The sequence below is a fragment of the Musa acuminata genome, chromosome BXJ1-9, assembly GCF_036884655.1.
Source record: "Musa acuminata AAA Group cultivar baxijiao chromosome BXJ1-9, Cavendish_Baxijiao_AAA, whole genome shotgun sequence".
NCBI classification, from domain to species: domain Eukaryota; kingdom Viridiplantae; phylum Streptophyta; class Magnoliopsida; order Zingiberales; family Musaceae; genus Musa; species Musa acuminata.
The window spans coordinates 12,240,684-12,256,147 of NC_088335.1; the positions used below are offsets into that span (position 1 = coordinate 12,240,684).

Below are 15,464 nucleotides of genomic sequence, written 5' to 3' on the forward strand. Positions count from 1 at the left end.
TAGATATAAAATTTATTGAATGAGATTTTAAATCGAGTCTAGTAAACCACTAAGGTTACAAAACAAAAGTCACAGATCTGAAGAGGCTTCAACAAACTCTCTTAAATTTTGAGCATTTCTTCTTTTTTCCTTTGATAGATAGTTCAAGCAATCAGATGCATCTTTAGAGTGTGAGCTTCCCCCGACGTTCTCGTCTTGTTTTTCCATGTTTTTGGTCTTTCTTTTACTTTTTGATAATTCATATTAGATGTGAGATTTTGTTATAATGGATATTGCAATATAAGGAACTCAATATTTGGAACTTAATACAAATTTTGTAGCAAGGAATGCAATCTCGTAATACCGACATTACTATTCTATCGAGTATCTCTGGGACAGTATATACCAAAGAGGAAGAAGAGAACACGACGGAGAAGATAAAAAGAAGGAAGAAGAAAAAGTGATAGGGGAAAGATGAAGAGGAAGAGGAGGAAGGAGGAAAAATACATTGTTGATTTATTAAAAATTAAAAACAAAATATTCCTAGATATAATGTTAAAATTTTAAAATATATAGATATATATTATGACGAAAGTTATAATAGAACATATATTAGAGAGAGTTTATAGTAAAATTGTCTACGTAAACCGTCTCAAAGAATAAAAAAAGATTTATTGGTCAAAGGAATAAAAATATGAACACTAAGTTGGATGATAACAAGTGAGATAGAGAGGACCAATTCAAAAAAAAAAAAGTAAATAGAGGTGAAAGGAGAGATGATAGAGATTTAGTCATTTTAAAATAAATAAATAAAAGCATTTTAGCCATTTTAAAGCTTAGAAGAGGTGAAATATGTTCCAACTTTCCCCGTCCCACTAAAAATTTTAACCATTTTTGTTTCATCTCAACCCAAATCAAGAAATTTGACACTATTAATTATATTTTTAAGAATTATATTTATTATAAAATAGAAAAAAAAATCTCAACATGAAATTATTGAAACCATTTTAATTCGAACCAGTTCTTGAAAATTATACCTCCTTTTTCAATCAAAGCCAATCGAGTCCAATCTGATCAAATGGAATCGATGTACCTCTGGACCAAGGTTGAAATTGGCATCTCAGAGTCGAAAGATCATCCAAAGTCTTAGGACAATGGGGACAGCAATGAATCCATTCCAAGTGTGCTCAAGAGTAGGACCTGCAGAAATCTACAAAAGCCTGGAAAACAAATTAGAGTCAAGTGGTGAAAATGATCAAAAGATTCTGATAACAAACTTATCACTAGAGTCATTAAGATGTTCCAACTAGAAATCAAAAAGGGTTATGGCAACCTTTTACTCAATCTCTGATTAGAATCTCTTATGAGGTAAAAGCTTGAAGAAAGTATATGGAATAAATCAACAAAAAGTTAATTTAGCTAACTGTTATCCTGAGCTGAGAACACCAAGACCCAATGATAGTCTCACATTGAATGTGAGCAACTCTTGTGACGGTATATGACTCTCCCAAAGTCATACGGTTTTGGGTTTGAATCATGATAAATATGGTACCAGAGCATAGTATTCAAAACATTTTTGAAAAGAGAAGCTTTTATCATGGAAGAAAGCTATTGTTTTTCTTTTTATTGGATGATTTAGTTGTCCCAACTTGACAATTTGTATGGTCACTGTAAAATCAAACTCATCGAAGCCTGTATCTCTTCTAGAGTTCGTCCTTTGGTTTCTGGTACAAGCCGCTCCACGAATAGAACAGTAAGACCGCAAATGCTTGCAAAGATGAAGAAGGTTCCTGCGATTTTTGTCCATATTAATATGCATCGAATCAAAGGCGTGTCATATATTAGATGATAAGTGACACTACGTTGGTTCTCATTACCAGCTGAGCTCCACATCATAAGAAAGTTGAAAGTGTATGAGATAATCCAGGAACCCACCCAGCTAACCAAGGTCACAAGGCTTCCTGCTGTTCCTTTCATGTTCAAAGGAAATATCTGTATCCAAAATGTCAATTATCAGAACCTATGGTTTCAGGATATAATTTTATCTAATTCTTTCGAGTTCAGGTGACTTGCCTCTGACATGATGACCCATGGTATTCCGCCCATACCCAGCGAGAATGATCCCGTGTATGTCTGATATGACAAGAAACATGAAAGTATAAATATGAAAGTTACACTTTCAATTGCTATGCAACAACAGGAATATAGGTACCAGTATGCCAGCCAGAGCAAGCACGGTGTTCAATTCCTTTGAGAATTCATGTCCCTGTTGACCTTAGGAAATCAGTACGAGATTTTCTTTTTCTCTGTAAAATTTATTCAAGAGAGTAGCAGGTTCTAGTAAAGACCTTCAACATGAATGATATACCAACAAGGAAACAACCTATGCATGTTCCTGCTGCAGAAATCTGGAATCGAAAAGTTACTGAGAAACTGTGTGAATCCTTTTTTTAGAGAAAAGAAAGGACAAGCTGAAATGGACGGGTTTAAATTGCTTATGCAGTTTCTTGCCATTAGAAGTGGTCTTCTTCCAGATCTATCCATCAAAAGTACCCCTAAGGTGGTCATTGGAATCTGCAAGATAGCAATTCTGTTATGCTGTCTTAAATCAAGGAACAAAGTAGAATATGTTTAAGAAAATGAACCTGAACTGCGGCCATTGCAATCATTCCAGTATCACCAGATGAAAAACCTGTAAGTATCACAAAGTTTTAGTGCCCTATAGGAATTAAATTTATTTGATGTTTCTCACCCAGAAAAACAAAAATTAAAAGTTCGAGGCATGAAGAATTGGTGACATTGTTTCTGTTTTTCATTATGTTCATTGTTTGTGAAGCTTCTGGAGGTAAAAACACTTGATGCTTCCTGTAGTGTTGCAGGATGTTTTCTTTGTATATTGACTGTGCCTTCAGCTCTGTGGAGCTTGTATCTGTGATGACCTTTTAGTGCAATGGGCAAACTCATGCCAGTTTTTTCTCAAGAAGAAGAAAATACTGCTCCCTAAAAGTTTCAGAAGCAAAAATTGCATAAGATCCCAGACAATTGATAGTCATACTTGTGGCCTTGACCTCTTCTTCTCAAATGAATAACCACCTCCCACCATCAAAAGATAGTAGTTGGAACCACCAGAGTTGGTTTAATAAAAAAAGAAAAGAAAAACATAAATGAAAATTTCTATTGCTTACTCTGGAACATGAAAAACATAATGCTGCTAGATGAGGCCAGAGTTACACTCTTAATTGGAATAATTAGGAGAGAGATATTATTACTTTACCTGCTGAGACAAATATCTCACTTGCATAAAAACAGATTGCATTGACTCCTCCAAATTGCTGAAGCACCATAAGTCCGACTCCAACCTATTATTGAATTCAAATATTAAGAAACCCTCAAGCAAAATTAAAGCATCACCCATATGTATTGAAGATGATGAACACTTACGATGACTGCGTGAAGGTATTTCTTCTGAAACAAGTCCAGCATACCAGATTGAGGAAGTTTTTGAAGGTTTACTGTGAACTCCTGGGTCAACAATCTTCCATTCTTATAATACATAAATTATTGTGTAACTGTGTAGAAAATTTGTTTGAAGATAAACACAGTACCATTATCTCCTCTGCTTCTTGAGAAACATCGGAGTGCTCCCCCCTTAGTCTTTTTAATCCTGCTTCAAATTCATGATCTTTACCTACCATAGCCTGCATGATGTACACATGCTTGGATTTAGTTTAATCAACGGTAAATTTTTACTGAACTGAACAGTCCAATCTTGGATACCCAATGATCCACCTCAACAAAAATAATTATGCCCTGGGGCCTTAGGAGATGAAACATTTCATCTTTAAGGTCTAAAAACCAGTAATTTCACTTGTTCTAAATAATAATATTTTTAATTTTCTTATTTTCTCCTTTTCCCTAATTTTTTTAATTGATGAGTAGAAATAAACTATACTTTCTAGAATATGGAGAGAGACTTTAAAATGCAAGAATTTTAAATAAAGGAGAAAATTGTTGATTATATGAGTTAAACATTTAGTAAAATTAACCTGGCAATGAAAATAGCAGCTGGAACTAAGAAACAACAATCAAATTTTTATTACCTTGTATCAGCCATTTAATAATGAAGAATAATGAGAATTTTTCGCCAGTAAGAGCAAAATAGTTCAGAAAAGAGTGCAATAGAGATATTTCATGATTGCTAATGTCATTAGTTGATATCAAGTTCTTTGCAACTTTTTTGTCTGAGTAGTTATTACTTTTAACCAAGGTATTCAGTTTCGAATGATACCACCCAGTACAGCCGGTACATACCGGTCCAACAGCATACCGGGCAGAATGCTTAAAAGCGCCCCGTATAGGATGATATGGGGTTATATCGGGTGGTAACGGTCGAAATTTCGATCGTTGCCGCTCGACACAGCTCGGTAACGGTCGATTTCGATTATTACCACTCGGTAACGATCGAACTCAACCGTTACCGCTCGATAACAATGCTCCAACGGTCAAATTGATTGTTAGAGCCCTTTCTCATAGGTTTTCAACAGTCGTATCGTTGGAAAGAATCGAGTCGGGCGACAAGACACCTTCACAATCACATTTAGTAACTCGCTCGATCTAGAGACATGACAACAACACGGACAACAGTGTCTCGACGAATGATGGCGGCGATGTCGGGCAGTCGTTGGTCTTGTCTACACAATTTGAGGGTGGTGCATAGACCGAGGAGCAATAGAACTCGACAAGGTACTGGAGCAATAGACCGAGTCGTTGGTCTCATTTTACACATGTCACCCAAGATTCAGATCATAGAACTCGACAAGGTACTGGTCAAGTTTATACGCGGAAGGGGAAGGGGAAGGGGAAGGCAGTGGATGAATTTGAGCAGCTGCAACAGAGCCTACATGATGTAGACACAGAAAGAAGTTCATCGTATCCACACCCGTCATATCATGGAGAATCATACGGGCAACAACAGTACGGTGATAATTAGTCATCCTTCTCTGAGCAACAGTATGATACAGAGCAGTAGATCAGTATCGAAAGTAGAAGGTCTGACATTCACCAATATATGCCTTAGGAGCTGCCTCGGACAAATGTGATTCATGACGATCAACCTACGATCATCACCATATTGATGCATCAATGGCATACGGTGTATTAATACGCTATGTCGTGGGATCAATTGATATGTAGATGTATAAGAACGAGGACCCCGATCCACCACCCGTGGAGGCCCGTTGTTCGTTTTAGTGGTAGAATCAGCAATCAGGTATATCTACATATCTGATTATTTAATTCATTTGAATTTTAGAGTTTATATTATAAAAAAATAGTCTAACAATTCAAATAATTTTTTTGTAGATATTTCAATATTTACATAAGGACAATCCATAACGAACTGAAATACGAACTTTGCATAAGACTATTCCTCAAAGCCCGAAAAAGATATGTGATATTATTCTTACCTAATTTATATTGATTTGCTAAACTTATACTATTACTATATTTATTTCTAACTTAAAAACCCTATCCTAATTTTTTTTTATTTTCAGATATTTTTGGAGGATTTTACACCTAAATTAGGTGTACCACTTAGTATGCCCTAGCGTACTACTCGGTATACGGTACCGTACCATACCGAGCCAAGCTCGAAACACCGATACAATACAGTATTTCAATCCTTGCTTTTAACACAAATCAATCTATAAAATTTTAACACAAATCAATCGAGCCCACCACCTACCACAGCCAAAATATGCAAACCCTAACTTGATCTTTAAGGTTGTTTGTTTAAATTTTGTTTTATGAATTTTAAAATTATCAATTTCATGAATATTTGTAGTAATATACTTGGCAAAAAAAAAACTAAAGATACAAACGGATAATAACCAATTAAAGATGAAAATTTGGATTATCTAACTAATCATAACATGTAACATACACAAGCATTCATCATACTGTTTAAGGATTCAAATACCTGTTGAAGCTGTAACTGTTTATACAAATAAGTGAGGATAAACAAACAAAAAAACACAAAAGAAAACAGTTTTTTATGTTGTCCGATTGTATGCATGTCTATGAAGCACTGTGATAAAGTTTCCATATTCTTTTGTGAATTATGAATACAGAGACATGATACATTTCTAAGGCTCTTATATAGAAATTTTACATTGCTGGTGATTGAGGAGTTTAGATTAACTAGTTCTTCTATTCATGTGGCTCATATACGCTTAGACCTCAAGATTAGTTTTCACTAAAACACTTCAAAATTATGACAAAGGTCCAGGTGACTAACCAGCCATCTTGGAGACTCTGGAATGAAGATGAGACCGAGAAGTTGTAGAAAACACGGAAAAGTACCTGAAAAGAAAATTCTCCAGTTAATTTGTGTCATGCTCAAAACTCCAAGGAAATGGTCTGAAACTTCCTAACATTGTTGCTCACTTGGGGATCATAAATTTCTTTCTCATCCTTTATTTCTGTAAAGGAGAATGTGTATCTTACTTAAAGGAGACTAAAAGAACAGTTCTCCATTTTTTTCCTCTTTTCTGAAGAAACAGGCACTGCCTCGGTCTACTAATGAGATGCAAATACCAGGATAAAGGATAGCAATTTACACCAAAAAACAGAACTAAAACATCATGAAGAAAAAAAAAAAGAAAAACTTAATATGACACAGTCAAGAGGGACTGCGATCAAGTGATAGACATCAGAGCTTCCACTCCAAGAATACATCTCCAAAGAACAGCTCTCAGGTTTTGCGAGAACCATCAAAGATTCAATGACTCCTCCCTTTGCAGAGGGCCCATGTTCCATGCATCTAGAGAACCCTCTAAACGTCACTTAGGATTTTGGCTCATGCCAACCATGGCTCATTACTATAGCAGCCAGGCAGTGCTAGGTGCAAGCCCATACTATGCCAGACTGATCTGCCCATGAGCAATTTGGACCAGATTTCTCCTCTACATAGAACTCATAGCTATTTACCTATCTGCATCTCAAGACAAGTCTTTGAACCAAAACTCTCATGTTTACATCCTAGAGTGCAATGGTCATGCAGAGATCAATGTTGTATAAGGAATAATTGCAATTACAAATCTAACATAAGGAATAAACAATCTTTCTAGCATCAAGAAGTATCCTTTACTGTGAAAGGAAATTGTCCTACCTATAATTGCAAGTATACGCCAGGTCAGGACTGTTCCAAGCAAGTAAGCAAGTGATCCTCCACAACATATCATTAGCTGCCATAGAATTTTATCAGAAGAATCACACACAAAAATGCTTTTGTAGAATCCAGCTTCTTTCCTTTACCTGATTCACAGCTGCAAATCCTCCTCTTAAATTCTTTGGTGTTATTTCAGCAATGTAAACTGGAACCTGCTTAGAATTTGTAAGAATTATCTGAACATTGATAATGATATTTATTCTACCAGACATAAATGTTCATGAAGTACTGCTAATAGATATGCACTATAACTGCATAATCATGATCAACCTCAAAGAACACTTAGTGGTTGAAATAAATTATCTAGACTGGTAGATAATCAATACTAAACAAAAATGAGCAGCTCATAGCATAATTGAAAAAGATAATAAATGGCATGGATATAGAGCGATTTTGTGTACTGTGTCAGTCCTGATACTTTTGTTTACATTTCACATGTTTCTACAGGTGGCTTCGCCACTTTCTTTGTCAAAAAACAAAAAACAGTTAACATATAAGATGTGTTCAGAAAAGAAGGCAATACTTTTGGCTTAATAAGGTGAACTTACCACATAGGAAAGAAGACCAATACCACATCCAACTGAAAGTCTTCCAAGATCAAGCCACATGATATCCTATACATAATAACCTCGTTATATTCAGTACTCAAGATCATGAACATTATTTTCATAATTGCTCATAAAATGTGAGAGGTGTATTTGATATCGATAACAACTATCTGAGTGTATCTTTTTTGGAACTCAGAAATGAACAAAACAGTTATGAGTTTCATAATTTGGAAATAAGAACCTTTGTTAAGAAAATAGAAACCCAACCAATGATGCAAAGAATATCTGAAACTGCCATTGCCTGCATTACATGGCGCAACAAAGAAATGAATCAATTTTAGGATTTTGTGCCTTCTCGGATATCAATCAGTCTTGAGAAAAATGAAAGAATGTTTAGCTTACACATCTTCTGCCAATTAAATCTGCAATTCTGCCACTCAGTATAGCACCAATCATTGCTCCAATTGTAAGGATTGAACCAAATAGAGAGTACTGCATAGCCAATTATAATAAATGAATATTTTTAATTTATTAGACAAGAAACTATGCTTTGCAGTTTGCATGAATCCTCCGAAAATGGTGATCAGTTCATATAATGACCAATTCCTTTACATTTGATGCCAACATCAATAGCAATTTTAGTTTGTTTACTCTGAAGATAACTGATAAGTTTATATGGATTATCATGCAAGACATGGTAGTCCGTGTCAAATTGCACATGCCATGCTAGTTGAGTACCAGCATCAGTCACATCAATTTCAGTAACATTTCATGTATGGAACTAGTTAAATGACCAAGAGAGCGCCACATTGGCACTTTCTGTAGCATCACGGTCTATTAAGAGGAAACTAGCTCAGGATGGTTCATTAAGAAAAAGAAAAGAAAATATTGAGATCAAGACTATGATCAGTCTGATCAAGCGATCCAAAACGAGGCATCAAGGTTATATCCAAAATATTGGAAAACTCAGTACTAAAGGATCACTTGATATTTCAAGTAAACTAACATCACTTGACATCTCAAGTTCCTCCTCTTTGTTGCTTATATTCTATTTGCTGCTATAAAAACTATGTGGCAGCAGATAGCTACCTCATTCTGGTTAGTCCAAATGGATTGCCACAACATTCATATTCCTGAGTGTCTAGACAGTGAGGATACATTTGTTGATATGGGCTTTCTAATAGCTAGAAGAAGAGACAAGCTTGAAGAAAAATCCAAGACAATGCAACAAGAATGGCAAATAGGTGGCAGACAACTAAATTGCTGAAATGTAAAATGGATTAACAGAGAAACTCTTTTTTCATTTCAAGAACTTGTCTTTATCATCTTCCTTTCTTGCACCAAACAAAGTATAGATCTGTCACCAACCGATTCAACTTTAATGTCCTAGTGTAGTACTTTGATGGTCAAGTTTTGATTTTCCATTTCTCCCATGCTTGTCTTCCTTTCAGATAGATACTATTCCTTTACAGCTTAAGACAACCATAAGAAAACTTTATGGAGATCTAGACATTTCAGAACATAATGCTCAGAGTTTAAGAACATCCTTGAAAAAGTTTCTAAGTCAAATATAGAACTCACTAGTTAATAGAACAAAATTTGAGTTTCTTGAAGAACTACTAGGGAAAACTAACTTAATAACAATAAAAATAATATGAATGCCTTCATCCTTCCAACCAGAGGTTTTAGGTAAGCAATATAATTAAAACTTACTGAGCTCTTAACCAAATAAAATTTAGAAAGAACTATTCTGCAAGCTATTTGGACAAAGAGAAGACTATCACAAACACAGCAAATCTGAAGCTGATGTTATAAAAACCAGGCCTTCATAGCATAGTAGGGATGACCAATATCATGCCCTCGATTATCATGTAAGGGTTATGTGTTGCTCACCAGCAAACACAGATATCATGTCATGCCAGTACCAACCATGCATGCAGTTTTAAGTAGGCTGGGCTTCGAGGGGTACTATGCCGATTGCTGAGAACCCATTGGGCCACATGGCTTTCAATTTCAATCCATTGTGGAGTCATTTTCTATAACATCCTTTTTAGTGCTTAAAATTGTCATGTGAATCCAATGGAAACAATGATGGATGGATTAAGGATAAAGAACTTTATGGATATCTTGCTTCAAAAAGAAAATGTGTTGATATAAAATCCATAATGCAAAGTGATCATATATTCAACTAATGTTTTGGTGCATCTGCTGATTGAAAACATACCTGGGGCAACGAAAGGTTAAGATCATGCATAATTCCAGACTGTGATGGTGAAGAATATCCCACCTGAAAGGATAAACTAAAAGATGAGGCATTGCTGATGGAAAACGTAGAAGCTACAAAGTGTCACCAAACAAGTAGCTTCATATTGGCACTCTGGTCATTGTAAAGCTTGAAATTGAGTTTTTGGCTTCAAATATATCAAATTTGCAAAGATTTTGTTTCAACTTTCTTCTACAATATACTGACATTTTTTATCATAAATTTCCCAATAATAGTAAGCTTCAACTCGTGTTATCGCAGTAATCATGATGCTAAAAGCAAAAACTGAACAATCATGTGAATCATGTCACTGTAAAGTATGAACATCATGTTTTCAAAAACTAAAATTACCTCAAGTTTGCAAAAAAATTTATGTTTCAACTTTTTTGTACAATATACTGACCATTATTTTATCTTAAATTTCCCAATAGTAGTAGGCTTTAACTCATGTTCTCATGTTAATCATGGTATTAAAAAAAGAATGATTAATAATGGTATTAGAGAAAGAACAAATAATTACCATGACTCGACCTGATAGGATAATTAGTTTATAAATTTCGTTTGGTCCAGACTACTAGCCAAAACACTTATGCTAAAACTAATAATAGTCCACCCATCACGTGAGACGTAGTCACTCCAATACCAAATATCACGACTTGACATGATAAGATAATTGGCTTACTTCGTTTGGCCTAAACTATTGGTCAAAATTCTTAAGTTGAAGTTAATAGTGATACACCAATAAAACCTTTATAAGTCTATCTTAATCTTGTCTAATTTCGATATAAAACTAATCGGGATATTATACCAATCATGTTAATCATATAATCATAAATCACGAACATCATGCTTTCACAAATTAAAATTACCTCAAGTTCATAATAGTTTTCATGTTTGAAGAAATAATGTACTGACATTTCTAACTCATGTTATCACGAAAATCATGATATTAAAAGAACAGAATGAATATTCATGTTAGTCATGTCATTATCAAGCATGAACATTCCTCATGTTCTTATCTCAAATTTGGCAGTAATGTTTAGCTTCAACTCGTTCTCATGTTAAGCATGGTCTTAAAAGGAGAAGAACACTACTCTCAATTTCAAGAAGTCAACCCGACTCGCATCGGTTCGACTAACTCGCAATATTCCGTCACAATAACTGTTTGGCGTACCGATATGCCGAACTCGAAAGAGCCGAAGACGGCGATGGCTGTGCTGGCAACCACCATCCACAAGGACGAGGGCGAAGAGCTCCCGCGCTCCCGCTGCATCAGCGGCTTCACCACCATCTCGCCCTCTTCATTCGCCTCCATCTTCGCTGTCGCCTTCCCCTTTCCTGCGAATAAATGAATGAGAACTGGGTGTATCGGAGACCAAGTGTCCCCGTCACACGAGCCTGGAAGAGATATACGTAGCAACGTACGGGAGCTGTGGAGGAGGAAGAGAAGCCCAGTACCTCGAGTCCGGTGTTACAACGACCGAGAGAGAGAGAGAGAGAGAGAGAGAGAGACAAAGACAGAGACTGGGGGGTTTATAATTAGGAATTCTGAACCGGCCGGAATCGTCCGCAGTCAATTGTTTCCTATCGGAGTTCTTTTTCCTATCAATCAATGTACAAACCTGGGTCATGTCTGAACCGGTCCGACTCGTTCTCAACGGGCTGTTCTATGGCGGACCGGTATGCGACCGGTTCGTGCCCATCCGGTTTTCGAGTCGATGCAACGACATACGTCATGTCACGGCCGTCTCATCTTGGCGTCGTTTCGTTTGGATCGTCGTGTCACATTCTTGCCGTTTGGTTGGATGGATTCAAGTCTCGAGAAATTTTACATATGATTTCATTTACAATTCCTCCTCGTCTTTCTTTAGATTTGGGTCCAATCCATGGACATGAACAGAGGTGGAGGCCGGACTATCTTCTGGGGGTATTTTTCCATTTGTGTATCGTCTGCCAAGTACCTCGAGATTGTAAATTTACTCTAAAAGTGAGTCCTTTTTTTCTTGCAATACCGATATATGGATATATATGCTATAGCATCGATGAGGCGTTGGAGAGGGAAGAGGAAAATAAGAAACGAGAAGTTGGAAGAAGAAAAGATGAAAACAGAGGAGAGGAGGAGGAGGAATACCTGAGAATAACAAACGACCAATGGAGCGAGAAGTCGGCGGGCGGATCGACGAGCAGTGGGTGATAAAGAGAGCGACAGAGAGGAAGATGGCTTATAATTGGGTTTTAATTAAAAATGGAACATTTTAATATCTGATTTGTTTTTTCTTAAGCGATATTCATCGTTCGATTCATACCAATTATATGGTAGTTTTTTAACCCCGCCGAGTTATATCGAATCGATGATCTTCTTAAACAATGAAAAGAAAAAAGATCTTTCATCCAAACATGGAGATTTGAGCAAAGCAGTTTTAGGGCAAGCAGATGAAGTAAAGCAGTACCTGAGGATTGGCATTTTCAAGTTCGGGAAATTTTATATTTGCTACCGTTTTTGGTTGCTTGTTTCCATTCAAAGTTGGAATCTTTTTCCAGATCTGTATCCGATCTATGATGTCTAGGACTGGACAAAAATATATTGTGATCCAATCGTGACGAACTTAGGGATGGATGAAGCATTTCTTGCAGTAACTGATGATTGATCTGTTGTCAAAGCGGAATATTGATCTGTTTATTCAGCCACCACCCAACTTTTGAGTTTGTGATGATCAAGGTTTGCAATATCGTGTCATACTAGTGTTTTGAGGCTGGTTCAATACTGTATTGTACGATATCGTGTACCGAGCGGTACACCTAATTTAGAGCGTAAAACCCTCCAAAATTATTTGAAAAAAAAAAGTTAGGATAGAGTTTTTAAGTTAGAAATAAATATAGTAATAGTATAAGTTTAGCAAAATCAATGTAAATTAGGTAAGAATAGTATCACATAATTTTTTTGGGCTTTGAGAAATAGTCTTATACCAAGTTCGTATTTCAGTCTGTTACGAATTGTTCTTACATAAATATTGAAATATCTACAAAAAAAATTATTTAAATTGTTAAACTATTTTACTCTAAAATTTAAATAAATTAAATAATCACATATGTAGATATACCTGATTGTTGATTCTACCACCAAAACGAACGATGGGCCTCCACGGGTGGTGGATCGAGGTCCTCGATCCTATACATCTGCATATCAATATGATATGTTTGTTGGACCCAATCATGAAATTGATCACATGACATAGTGTATTGATACACTGTATGCCATTGATGCATCAATGTGGTGCTGATTGTCATGAATCATATTTGTTCGAGACAGCTCTTGAGGCATATATTGGTGAATGTCATAGCTTCTACTTTCGATACTAATCTACTGCTTCGTATCATACTGTTGCTAAAAGAAGAATGACCAATTATCACCATACTGTTGTTGCCCGTATGATTCTCCATAATACGATGGCTGTGAATACGATGAGCTTTTTTCTGTGTCTATATCATGTAGGCTTTGTCGCATTTGCTCAAATTCATCCACTGCCTTTCTCTTCTCCTTCCGCGCATAAACTTGACCAATACCTTATCGAGTTCCATAATCTGAATCTTGGGTAGCATGTGTAAAATATTGCTCCTTAGTCCATACACCACCCTAAGTTGTGTAAACGAGACCAACGATTGCTCGGCATCACCGCCATCATCCGTCGAAGGACTGCTATCCGTGTTACTGTCATGTCTTTCTTTCGACCGAGCGAGTTATTGAATGTGATTATGAATGTGTCTCGTCGCTCGACTCAATTCTTTCCAACGATGCAACTAATGCTACTGCCTTCCCCTTTGCCTTTGTATGCTGGGCGGACGACTGTGACCGTTGGGTGTTTGTACTTCCTCGAGCAGTTTGACTCGATGTTGTTCGACTCTTGCCACGTTGTAATCGAGGGGGGGTTTCCACCTGTTGGGGTTGTGCTTTTTCTTCTTCTATTGCCTCAGTGATAAAACATGAAGGACACTAAGGATCTCCCGCCTAATCAAGTAGAGGATCCTCTTGGTTCTCTACTGCTTTAACCCAATCTAACATTGGCTCTGAATCTTCGTTGTAGAATTGGAGGTCAATGGGATCAATATCTAGTTCCTCTAGCTCCTTATCCAACTTAGCACATCGCAATCTTAGCCGCATGTTATAATGAACATATATTAGTTTCTCTAACCGTCTATAGGAGAGTTTGTTGTGGATCTTCGTATGAATCAATACAAACGTTGACCAATTACGTTCGCAACCACTAGATGTTGTTGTCCGTGAAAGTACATGAATGACAACCTTCCTTAAATGTGGTGCATCCCCTCCAAATTATAACCACCACTCGATTGCAAAAAGATATAAAAAAGATTTTATTAGCATAACAAATAATTAATATTAAATATAATTGATAATCAATATGTATAACTTTTCCTCACTAGGATCTATAGTGTAATGACACGATACAACTACAACATTGGAGAATAAACCAACTGTTTCTCAAAATAATCGACCCTCCATAAGAGCATCGGCTGCATCAGTAGGTGTTTAGCGAGAGCCGAAATATAACATTTCGTAGTGTCGTTAGGAAATCATTTTACGTTTTGAGAGCAAATCGATATTGAATTACCGGGTTTAGATAATATATTGTAAGACATAATTTTATTAGTATGATTTTTTTATTATTTAAATAATAATAAATTAAATTATTCTGAATATGAATTTACTTACATTATGGATAAGTTGATCCATATGAACTTCGGTTTGATGATTAATGATTCGTACGTATTGGTCGACCTTAAAACAATCTTTGAATGCTCTCCTAACCTCCTCTCTTGTTGAAATCAGCATATATTTAAGATACGATATCTATGGACGCTTATCCATATCGACTTTACGGAAGATAATATAAAGTGGTTCCACACCTTTTATGATTTCTGTCGTAGTCTCTCAAAATCTAGAGGAAAGAATAGACTTTTTTATCTTCTTTCCATCACTCAATTTCGAATATCTAGATTCAGACCATTCTTGTGAGGTGACCATTGCCTTTAAGCTATGTCTTTTTTGCTATAATGACTTTAATGCAATAAAATTGGTAGCAAACCGAGTAATTCCATGTCGGAGTATCTCACCGTTTATATACTTTTACATTAAAGCGTTGACCCAATAATAATTATATATAAACTTTATAATTGATTGTGCTCGAGCTACACAATTCTTGACTACATCCAACTCACCAATATCCTTCAGCATTAGATATATGCAATAAGCTGCACATAGAGTCAAAAACAAATTTTTTCTTTTTTCCATCAATTAAAACTGACCTTTTTGAAATTCGCTCCATTGTCGGTTATTATTTGGACAACATATTGTGGTCCAATCTCCTCTACTATAGTGTCCATCAAGCTCTCAATGTAGTTTGCATCTTGGATCTTTTCAAAAGCATTA

General features: G+C 36.0%; 1 protein-coding gene across 2 annotated transcripts; it reads right to left on the reverse strand.

The window, feature by feature from the left end:
• Positions 1-1,577: 1,577 nt before the first annotated feature.
• Positions 1,578-11,597, reverse strand: LOC135593269 (sugar transporter ERD6-like 5). Of its 2 annotated transcripts, none has more exons than XM_065083171.1 (19): positions 11,477-11,597; positions 11,193-11,356; positions 9,980-10,042; positions 8,158-8,247; positions 7,997-8,056; positions 7,756-7,821; positions 7,294-7,359; positions 7,148-7,223; positions 6,275-6,339; positions 3,585-3,677; positions 3,421-3,501; positions 3,254-3,338; positions 2,625-2,671; positions 2,491-2,553; positions 2,328-2,387; positions 2,192-2,245; positions 2,053-2,112; positions 1,857-1,971; positions 1,578-1,769 (listed from the first exon to the last, which is right to left on the reverse strand). In XM_065083171.1, exons 2-19 carry the CDS (start codon positions 11,331-11,333, stop codon positions 1,645-1,647), a joined length of 1,410 nt encoding a protein of 469 aa, XP_064939243.1. In that variant the 5' UTR covers positions 11,334-11,356; positions 11,477-11,597; the 3' UTR covers positions 1,578-1,644. The 2 variants fall into 2 exon arrangements, with proteins under 2 accessions (XP_064939243.1, XP_064939244.1); XM_065083172.1 differs by having other exon boundaries at positions 11,444-11,596.
• Between the last annotated feature and the right edge of the window lie 3,867 nt (positions 11,598-15,464).

Coding starts and splice junctions, on each gene's coding strand:
- LOC135593269 (XM_065083171.1), bottom strand. CDS start 11,333: ATGGAGGCGAATGAAGAGGGCGAGATGGTGGTGAAGCCGCTGATGCAG. Junction 3,339..3,420: donor AATACCTTCACGCAGTCATC/GTAAGTGTTCAT, acceptor ATTCAATAATAG/GTTGGAGTCGGACTTATGGT. Junction 2,246..2,327: donor GTATATCATTCATGTTGAAG/GTCTTTACTAGA, acceptor TAAGGTCAACAG/GGACATGAATTCTCAAAGGA.